The 11,582-nt window shown below is 39.9% G+C and overlaps 1 protein-coding gene across 1 annotated transcript; it reads right to left on the bottom strand.

Moving 5' to 3' along the window:
* Nucleotides 1-1,305: 1,305 nt before the first annotated feature.
* Nucleotides 1,306-6,447, bottom strand: LOC131223598 (uncharacterized). The gene is made up of 2 exons (XM_058219034.1): nt 5,634-6,447; nt 1,306-2,251 (listed from the first exon to the last, which is right to left on the bottom strand). Exons 1-2 carry the CDS (start codon nt 6,402-6,404, stop codon nt 1,925-1,927), a joined length of 1,098 nt encoding a protein of 365 aa, XP_058075017.1. The 5' UTR covers nt 6,405-6,447; the 3' UTR covers nt 1,306-1,924.
* Between the last annotated feature and the right edge of the window lie 5,135 nt (nt 6,448-11,582).

Here is an 11,582-nt window from a genome sequence, read left to right as displayed (position 1 = left end):
GTCATGTTTGTAATATCTGTAGGATGAAGAGAGCTGTCTCTGGCAGATCTCAATATAGAGCTAATTCGATGACATTTTCTAGCCTTCGGCTGTTTTAGAAGTAAGCTCTGTTTTGCGTGGGGAGGTGCTGGTCACACAGAGTTTTGGTTGCCAGTGATGACCCTGATATTTAGTTTTTAAGCTTCTGTTGGTAGTTTCTGGTATGGCCTATGTTTTAGTTTTGCTTATGTAGCTCGGTTTTGGTTAGGTATGTGTTAGGCGAGGCCCATTTCTTTTGTTGGTGCCCACCAACAGATGTAAATTTTTGTTTATCCAATAAAGTTTCAGGTGGTGTGCTCCCACCTTTTTTTTTTCTTTTCTTTTCCTTTCCTATTATCCAAACAGGGTCTAATAATTGCAATTGGGTATTAGGATGTGTCTGGCTACACCAAGTATCATGAAATTTTATGATATTTTGCACAAAATTAGACTGATTAATCAGGAAATCTTATCATATTTTGTGCAACCAAATGCACCATTTCATCTTTCTTTTTGGTGCGGATTAAACATAATTTTGATAACCAAGAATCATGATCTGAACTCATTTTTAAGAGGCACCCAAACAAGATCTTAATGTCGAAGCAAAACAGTAATAGCCCGTTTGATGGAAAAATCTTTTGAAGAGTTGGGAATTCAAGTTCCAATTAAAACTTTGGTATTGGGGTAGACAAAAGCTTGAGGTAAATAATGTATGCATACATGGGAGAAACAATGCCGGCGCAATTTCAGACCTTGACCTTTTAAAGGGCATATATGGGAGAAATGATGCCAGCACAATTTCAGACCTTGACCTTAAGGGCATATATGGGAGAAATGATGCCAGCACAATTTCAGACCTTGACCTTTTATAGGGCATACATGGGAGAAACAATGCTAGCACAATTTCAGATCGTTGCGCTAGTTTTGGCAGATATTTACATCTAAACCTATTTTAGGGTGTAATAGGGTTTTGAAAGTCCAAGTTCGATAATAAAAATATGATGGCCCAAAAATCAGGCGTATGCAATCATTAGGTTGTGTGAAGTTTGGCAGCAACAAATTTGGGTGCAGGAGCAGAGAATCCTTCCTTTGAAAATGTAAACTAGTATAAATAGGTAAGAAGGGGGAGCAAGAGTGAGTCTGAAGCGGGGATTCAAAGTGGGAGCAGCACCCAGTTAGAAGGAAGGATCCCAATGGTTTAAGAGCTTAGCTTGATGCGCTCCATCAGTCCTTGGGCCTTCGGTTTATTTGTTAGGTTCTTAACAAATAGTGGCAACAATAGCTTGATTGGTTAAGAAATATCCTTTGAAGCATTGAGATTGTCCAAGAGAGGAGATTTTCGGTACATGACACATCTAATGGAGGCCCCACCAAATGAAACTGCCTAGATCACCTAATGATGGGACCTAATCACAAGAAAGCTAGCCCAAGTGAAAACTCTGTTTGCCAAACACCAAGGGGTTTCCTTCTCTTCTTCAAAATGTGTACAAAACAAATACAACATATCCCACCCAACACTATAAAATCACCATAAAATAAAGATGAGAGACCCTAAGTGATTTGCCCTAGGAGCAATCAAACGGGTGTGTTGCTTGCAGCACGTCCAAAATGGCATACACATGAAGATCCAGTCCAGAGCTGGTCCACTCATCAGAAAAGCCATACATGTCACTGAATATAGGCCGATGATGATTTTCTTTCAATGAATGTGGCCCACCCATGAGTGTATTGGCCTGATTTACATACCTGGGCATGTTCTAGTTGGCCCCACCTAATGTTCTGGCCTGGTTCTAGCACACGTCTAATGTTGGCTTCTGTGCTGCGATTCGCATCCTTGATCTCTCCTTGCACAAATCAATGTAGCAGTCCTTAATCAAGATATAACACTCAAAAGCCAAGTATGGCATCACAGGCGGTATCTATCCAGTGGATCTTTGAAATGAAAACGCTCATGGTAGACTCTCCATGCATATTCCTCAAAAGAAAATGCACAAAACTTGTTGATTGTCTTGTCACCATCACCATCACCATCACCATCGCCATCCTTTCCTTGGCTATCTTCCAACATCATCGCAGCCAATGGAACAAGTGGGGAAATGATGTTGTCCATCGACAAAGTCACCAGCAAACACATGGATACACAAGATGAAGAAGAGGATCCTACACTCTCCTCCTTCCCCAAATTCGCCACCGGTCTCCCTCTCACCTTCTTCAACTTCCCATTGCTCCAAACCTACAAACCAGACACATTATCACAAGAGATCCTTTAGTCGATGTTTGGATCATATACACCAAGGGAAAAGAAAAGAAAAGGTAACCATAAGGCCAAAGATTATTTCTATTAACAATATTGGAAAAGGGATTTCATTTTTAAGAGTTTCGTTTGGATAGCAAGTAGAAATCAGAGATTTGTTAGCGAATGGTAACCTAATTAGTACAAACTATAGAAAAGTGCAACTATTGCTTTCTGGAATCTTCCCTTTTTATTTTATATCGAAACATCCCAAACCATCACATCAATGGAAAACCTTTTCCATTTCCATCGAACACAAGAAAAAAACTAAAAGAGTAATGTGAAGTGAGTACTCTTTTCTGGTACTCACCACTCACATTCAACAATGTTGCATTCATGTGCTAGATCCAACCTGCTCACTAGAAAATCCCCACTCATGCATTGCATGTGGACTGTTGGTAAATTTCTTTTAACCATCAATTTCTTTGCATGCCTGATAAATGATCTTTGGGCCAAGACATCCACTTGGTGGAACTCACTTCATGAGCAGCTTCAACATCTCGCACACATGTATGTTGGCAATCATGAGAGTCAGGTAGGGCGCCTGTGTCGCCGTCGAAAGCAGCCATAGTGGTAAACATGGCTCAAAATATCAGCTTGTGCACATTGATTTTCAAAAGCCAATGCAAAAAACAACCAATCCTTCTCCACCATTGACAGTATATCGCCAATGTGTATGGTCATATTGACATCATATTGACTGATATACACACTCAAAACCTATATTTTCGTAGTTTTTTCATGGTTTTAGGTTTTTCCACCCTCCTCTTAAAGTGGGGAACTTTGTTTTAGGAGCCACATTGATGGATTGAAGTCACTTCCATGAAATTGGGGGAACCCTATGGAGGAGGTAAATACATATTTTGGTAATTTTCTTACTAATTTGTGTTAATTTCACCAAAGGGTGCAATGGGCGCAACTTGGCTGGGACCCCAGAACCAGCAATGTGTGGTACCCTGACCATGGGGCACCGCACCTTTAGGGCCATCGAACTGTAATTGCTCGATTTTGAAATATTTAAATTAATAAGCTCATGCTTTGCAAATACTGAAAATTAAACCCTAAACCCTGAACGACAGAAAAGTACACTTGAGGTATAAAAAGACATATTGCCCCTCACACCCTTTATTATTTATTATTTACTGTTATACCCTGTTATAAAGGAGTGGGCGTGCAGAAAATTTGATGAGGCCCACCTTAATCTACGTGTGTGATCAACACTGTCCATCCATTTTGCCAACTCATTTTAGTCAATCAGCCCACAATATCAGTCAGATCTGAATCGCATGTGGATCCCACCACACGAAATAGTGGTGATTGAACGACCACTATTATAAACTTCTTGGGGGCCAATAAAAGCTTTGGATCAAGGTGATGTTTATGTTTTCCCTTCATCCAGGTCTATCTGACAAATGAACGTCACTGCGGGCCTTGGGAAGTTTTTAATGGTGCATTTCAATGACAACTGTTTTGCGTGGTGTGGTCCACCTGAGATATGGATCTACTTCAAATTTTTGCCCATGCCCTAAATTGAACTAGAAAAACTAATGGACGGCATGGATATAACACATACATCATGATAAGGCCTACAACGTTTTCAGCACAAACACTTGAGAAGTCGGTAATCTCAGTGGTGCTTGTTTCCATGACTACTGTTTTACGTGGTATTATCCACCTAAGAGTTGGATCCACCTTATTTTTTGTCACATGCCCTAAAATGAGCTCAGAAAATGGGGTGGACAGGAGGATTTCTCACAAACATCACAATGGGCCCCACTTAGCATCCTAGATCCTTTAACAAGAAATCCGCATTGGCCTCTTCTCATTTGTACACGTCATTGCTGATGACAGAGCTCACAAAACACATTGATTTTCTCACTCTGAATAGCTTGCATACTACACAATCACAATTTTTACCGTGTGGAGCTTCTCTGGCCTATGATGATTTATGTATTAGATCCACATTATCCATCAATTTTTCTAGATCATTCTTAGAGCACGAGTCCCAAAATGAGACAAAGTGGACCATGCCACTAAAAGCAGTGGGGTTTGAACAAACTACCATTGAAACCTTCGCAGGTTTATTTCCCATCTAACCTATTCATAAGCTCACAGACCTGGATTAAGGTAAAACACAACTATTAGCTTGATTAGAGTCTTCTGTAATATGGTGTGGTCCACTTGATACATGGATCTACCTTGTTTTTAGGTTCATACCTAAAATGATCAGAGAAAATAGATGGACGGTGTGGACCTAAGAAATACATCATGGTGGGGCCATGTAAATTTCACACGTTAAGAGGAGAACTCGGAGTGTTGGCATGTGCAACTTCCATGGGCCTTATCATAATGTACATGTCAGATCCACACCGTCTATCCAATTTTCCATATTATTTTAGGGCATGAGACAAAAAATGAGGTACATGTCAGATCCACACCGTCTATCCAATTTTTCATATTATTTTAGGGCATGAGACAAAAAATGAGGTAGCACCGGTTCAACCTTCTCCCGATAACTCGGGTACCATAGAATCCAGAAAATGAACGGTTCAGATCATCATTTAATATGCAATAAGGGGGTCGAGAACGGGCCCGTACGGTACGGTGGTACACTGACACCGCACCCTAACCAAACCCTTGTATATACACACACGAGCCTCTCGCACGTGCTCGCACCTGCCAACATGATGGCCCAAAAATCACCCAGTTCGACTGACGTGGCCCCCGCTATAAAAACATGTACGGCCAAAGAAAACCTTAGATGGGCCAGCTAAACCGTGGACCGCACCTGCCGAATATCCAAACCATCCAATATGTAGGTAGCCCATCCCAGTGATATATTCAGGGAATCCCATCCGTTCAAAAGATGCATCCCCTTAGAAAACCCCTACAAACCAGCCCAATCTAAAACTCAAATGAGCCAAAACAAAGCTAACACATTGAGAGGAAACGCTGACCCTTGATTAGCATGTGGGCCCACCGTATTGTGTATATATAATCAAGGCCGTTCAGACTCTTCTTCTAGTCAAGATGAAGGGTCATGCCAACAGGTTTTATGATTCAGGTGGGTCCCAGTGAAATTCAGGGATGAGATCGTTCTCTCTACTGTGGCCCACCTTAGTTTTGAGCGCCCCCTATCGTGGCCCACCTACTGAGTGGATCACCGTTATCTTTCGATAGAAACATCTACACAACGAGGTCCACATAATGTACGGCTTGGATATTCCATCCGTGTGCCGAGCTGGCGTATTTAGTGGCGTGTACATTAGGCGAGTTGTACACGCGCGTGTACTGATCAAAGCTCAAAGACAAAAAAACGTACTTGCGCAATGTCGCCGATGGTGACGAGTACCGAATCGACTTCCGGTTCGACAGAAACCCAACCCGAGTCAGCCAGCAGCGAGTACTTCCTCCGCCGAACCTGATACTGCAACCCGACTACGTACGGATAAACCCGACCCGGATTCAGACCCGCTTTCGCGCTCCCATCCTCGTCGTCTTCGGGTCCGTTGGGTAACGACACCCACATCAATGAGCAAGCCCTTCCCTTCTCCCGCAGCGGGTTATCGAATCCCACGGCGCACGATAGCGCCTCGACGACCTCGAGGCCGACCTTCTCGAGAGATTCCGCGAGTTCTGTGAGGGAGGAGAGGGAGGGAGAGGATGAGGAGGCGGGGTCGAAGCAGAAGGACCGTCCATCTGCGTCGTGTCCGAGAGGCCACGTGTCGGGAGGGGATTGGTGGGAAGGAGGGAAGAGGGAGAGGGAGTGGAGGTCGGCGGATTTGGGGAGGTGGGAGGGGATGGGGTGGTGGGTGAGCTGGAAGAAGGGAGGAGGACACGTGGTGGAGAGGGATTGGGTGAGGTTGGGGTGGAAGGAGAAGCGAGGGAGAGGAGGGGAAGGGCGGAGGCGGGAGGGGAGAGAGAGGAGGGGAGGTGGGAGGAGGTGGTGGTGGAGGAGGCGGGAGAGAGCATCGGAGGCGGTGGAGGAAGGGAGGTTTTGGTTGGAAGGGGTGGGTGGTGGAGCTGGTGTGGCCGTGTATGAGGAGGAAAGGAGGAGTTGGTGATTGGTTTGGGTTGAAGAGGAAGAAGCCATCGATTGGAGAGAGAGAGAGAGAGAGAGAGGAATAGGGTCTTTTTAAATGAAAAGAAAAACTTTTATACTCTTTTAGAGTGTGATAGATGATACACGTGCTTGCAGAGATTAATGAGAAACTGAATAAGGTTACATTTTTATGAAAACCCACTCACCATTTTGACAAAACCACCTAAAATAATAAATTTTAGGAGTGAGTACCTATATTTTTTATTTGATTTGATTTGTACCGCTTTCTATCACCTAATTTTTTAAAATAATGAAAGCATAGTCGTGTGGGAGTATTGTTATTCGCTGATGCGTACGGACTTCAAAGTAATAAGATCTACCTCATCTACTGAATGTGCATTGGGTGGATTCAAAAGTGAAGTGGACAACCCCAAGGGGAATGATTGAGATGAGAAGTCTCACCATTAAAATCATACATATTGTGTGTGTGGGATCCATTGTAGTATGCATATTTCACCGGTTGTCGTGTCGCAAACCAAAATGCCCCCGCGACACTTTCTTAACAAACGCGCACACACCACCACACACTCACACCGTAGTGGAATTTCACCACCCATGGGTACTCGAACCTTCGACCAGGTGTTGAAACTCCTAAGAGTCTACCACTGGAGTAAGAGTAAGGACCCACCCTGCAACACTTGATGTTGTAAGAAGCATGTTATATAGCCTTTGAAAACTCTAATGGAGCCATGCATCTAGTTTTAAGATAATTCGCAGCACATATGAGAAAAGAAAAAAAAGAGTAAATATATATTTTATTGCTTTCTCAACTCCCTTCTTCCATCTATCTATTTCTACTTTTACATCTCTACATCTCTTCTTTTATAATTTCTTTAAGGCAATATTACTCACATTTGAAAATAGAAAGCTAACTTCAACTAAAACTTGAAATAAAATCTGCAAAAAATAAAAATAAAATAACTACTAATTTAAATCCTAATTCTATCAAGACTTGAAAATTAAGTATAGTAGATTTTTAACAGCTTTCCTTAATCTTGACTTTCACTCATCCCTATCAGTCTTTTACCTGAGAAAGATATCCACCATTTGACTTTAGGTTTGCAAAACTGATTACCTTATATTTTAAGGACTTATGAATATAAGATAGCTGATATTTTACTTTTGTAATGAAATAGTAGCTTTTCTCATGTTCATGGAACCTTCATTTGTTAGATATGGGTCTATTGATCTTTAGACTCAAGGAATATAAGCTCTACTTGAGTTATATCAAATGCAACAACTATCATTGCCATCTGAACTAAGCATGAACCATATTCAGTGTTTATAATTCATGTTAACTGCATATTGTGCCAAAATTCGAACTAGTGTATGCTTCATTTTGACCTTTGGCTTCATATGATTAATGTATCTTTGAATCCTTCATCTTTAAAAATTAACTTTCTTCCATCCACATATACTCTCACATTTTCACCTATCAATTTCAAATTTAAAAATTTTCCAACTTCACATCTTGATGCTTTAAGATATCGCATTTCATCTATGTAATCACATAATAATTCATGTTAACCGCATGTTATGTCAAAAATTGAACTGGTATATGCTCCATTTTGACCTTTGGCTTCATATAATAAATGCATCATTGAATCCCTTTATCTTTAAAAATTAGCTTTTTCCCATCCACATATACTTTCACATTTTCACCAATCAATTTCAAAATCAAATTTTTTCCAACTCCATATTTTGTTACTTCAATATGTTGTATTTCATTTACAAAATCACATAAAAACCGATTAATAAATTATTATTATTTTTGTATCTATAAAACTTTTTAAGTTTAGACTCTTTTCTCATCCTTATCTTCTCTCAACAAAACCCTCTATTACTTATTATTACTCTTCATCCAATCAAAATTGATGCAATCGAAGCTCAACAAATTAAAATATTTTCAAACTTAATAATACACACCTTTAAAATTTCAGATCACATGATCATAGTATTTACTTTTTATGTCTTCAAAATTTTCTTTGATAAGTTTATTAGACTCTCCACATTTCATGCTTTCCCATTTTAAAAAGAAAAGAGTATTTTTAACATCAACATCCTTATCACACTCAACTTCCATAGATTGTATCACATTGGCGCTATCTTCTTTCACCTTATCTTTATTTTCTAAAATATTAAAGTGTCACAAGATATTTCCCTTTCAATCTCATTCAATTCTTGAAAAATCTAACCTGGTGGTTTGTCTTTATAAAACCCATCTACTTCAAAGTCACCTATATATCTAAGCAATTTATTCTTAATTGCTAAACTTTATTTTTTTTTAAATTATTCAAATTTATTTTAAACTTGAGATAGATAAATCAAATTCTCTTGCGTTAAACATCTAATATTAACATATGTAGGTATGACATCCTACCCGTCCATCTGTTGTGAATCTTTATATTCAACTTGATACAAAGCTCAAGTAGGCCACTGCACGGGTACAATGTGATATCACTTGAAGAAGCCAATGTACTTGAGTTTTAAGATCAGGATTACTTTGAGATGTCTCTTCATCCTGATCGAGCTCTGGATGAATGGATTGGATGCAACCTGTGAAAGTTTCTATTGCAGGCATTCCCATCCATTACACATGGTGTGGCCCAACACCCACCTAATTTTGTGGATGGCCCAGGTTTTTGGGCTCAAATCCTAATAGGAGGTGTTGCAACCGATGAATCGACAGGATGTCTGACAAACAGCACAATGAACTCATACAGAGATGTTTGTATAACTACAACAGTCATCCTATACAACCACAGATAGATCAGGTTTTCCCTTTGTACGTGTAGGAGCATGAGCATGAGCATGACAAGGAGCATAGTTCAGTGATCCATCCAAAACGTTGACATGATGGGCCTCCTATTTGATGACAGCTGGATCTAAAATCCAAAATCCATGGTATTTGGTTCAAAGATTTTGGGTTTCCAATATGTAACTTTTTATATGGGAATCTTACTTTATTTTCCTTTTAATGTTTTCACCGGATGATGGTAAGTGCTTTCCCCTTGCTTTTTTTGTAATTGTAAATACCTTCCTTTCGATGTAGATTATTACAAATACCTCCCTTTACTGTAGAGTATGGTTGAGAATTTCATACCAAATGTCAAAAAATACCCCTATTTTAAAAGTTTATTTTACTTTTGTGGGAAGTACTGTGTTAAATATAAATGGCATCTAACTTATACAACAAGGTCCCTCCGTGAATATTGAAGGGTTTTTTCATAAAAAATCAAGCTAATCTAATCATCAATTGGGCCAAATCCATGTGGTGGGCTGCCAATTTGTTAGGGTAGAATTATTTTAAGGTTTTTCATTTAAGGTAGGCCGAGTGATTATGTTAAATGGGTCAAAAATTGGCATATATACAGGCATTGTGGTGGGCCTGCATGTTTACAACTAGTAACTTCATAGGAGTGAAACATTTAATTTTTCAAAGATCACATGCTAAGTACTTCAATAGTTCAAATAAGCAGGGAGGTGTTTATAATTGTAAAAAACTAGGGCAGTTTCTTACAATTATCCAAATTTTCTTTGTTGCCAACTCATGGAAGCAGTGAGAATTTTTATGCGAGATTTTTGGTGCATGGGAGGGGCCCATTTTAATAATGATTTTAATTATTGAGGAGACCTTTGCTAAGCTCAGATGCGTGTCCAAATCAGCTAATGCACATGTCACAACATATGCCAGCATGGCACATGGGGAAAGTATCCAAGCCATCCATTAATAGGCTACCACTATGTAGATTACCTAACCCCAAGAGTCAGGTCAGCCGTCCACTAGTTAGGTGGGGCACGATTAACTAAAAAAATGTACATTGTGAAAAAAATCAACCGGAGTTTACTAATGCATCCACGTATTTCTAATATCATGGCATTCCTAATCATTTAACCATCTTTATCTTTTGGATGTAGCATCTAGAAGGTAAGATCCACATGATGGATGGCTTGGATATTTCACCTTGATGCCACGCTGGCATATGTGGTGGCCTGTACTTTAGCCTACCTGTACGAGCGCGTGGGCCTTGCAAAGCTCTGTTAAGAAATGAGCGCCAGTTGGAAATTAAAATCCCCATCGTACTGTTCTCGCTATCAGCGCAGCATTGTCTTGCGAGAATACATCGCGAGGTATATTTAATAAGTTACAGAGGGACTTTAGCCTTTTAATGCGAGTCATATTCGCATGATCCAAACCGTTTATATGACGATTATCATGCTGTACGGTGGAAATTCAACAAATAAAAGCTTTTAGTTGGAGTACTTTAACGGCTTTTTTTTTTCTTTGATATGAACTGTCATGATAGCCTTTTTATAGATCAATGGGTTTTAAAGGCTCAATCGGACAATTATTTAAGGATCCCCAATCCATGGTAAGCCTTATCAAATAAACGGTTTGGATCATTGAAAGAAATAACTCAAATCCAACATCTTAAGTCCCGTATGTATTAAGCAAACCTTGTATGAGGCTCAAACAACCTGCAACAAAAGTCAGGGGCCCCTGCATCAAAAGTCAGGGTAGCCAATGCATCATGTGGGCCGCACTTCGCAGAAACGAACAGGTAAGGATTTATTTTAGCTGTTCCTATGTTTCTTGTAATGTATTCCAGTTGATGGGGACGGTGGATTGCCTACGGATGCGGGCAGCAGAGAGATTGCTAATGGAAAGTGCTCTGTGCGCACCACCATGATATATGTTTTTTACCCTCACCATCCATCTGTTTTTTCCTTATCATTTTAGGACATGAGACAGAAAATTACAGCTCTCCGTATCTCAAGTGGAGCACACCACAAGAAAATAGTGGTGATTGAATACCCACCGTTAAAAACTTTCTAATACCCACTGTAATGTTTACTTGTCATTCAACCTATTAATTAAGTCACATGGACGTACACGTACATGAACGAAGGGAAAACAAAATATTTACTTCATGTAAAACTTTTGTCACCCCAAGAAGTTAATAATGGTGGCTGTTCAATGAATACTATTTCTATTGATGCGGTCTACATGTGATTTGGATTGGCCTCTTGTTTAGGCTTGTGTCCTAAAATGAGATTGCAAAATGAAGAAAAGATACCATTAAACATATACATTATGGGTGGGACTCACATAGCACCATCTAATAGCTGATAGCTTTGCTAGGCAATCCACGCCCAGATAATGGCTAA

Source organism: Magnolia sinica, chromosome 13 (assembly GCF_029962835.1).
Source record: "Magnolia sinica isolate HGM2019 chromosome 13, MsV1, whole genome shotgun sequence".
NCBI lineage: Eukaryota > Viridiplantae > Streptophyta > Magnoliopsida > Magnoliales > Magnoliaceae > Magnolia > Magnolia sinica.
Note: the sequence above shows the minus strand (reverse complement) of the source record. Positions and strands in the feature narration are given on the sequence as shown.

Bases quoted from the DNA above. Each gene is read 5' to 3' on its own strand.
- LOC131223598 (XM_058219034.1), bottom strand. From the start codon at position 6,404: ATGGCTTCTTCCTCTTCAACCCAAACCAATCACCAACTCCTCCTTTCC. The intron at 2,252-5,633 runs GTACGTTTTTTT...TCTGGTTTGTAG, and splicing joins CCATCGGCGACATTGCGCAA to GTTTGGAGCAATGGGAAGTT.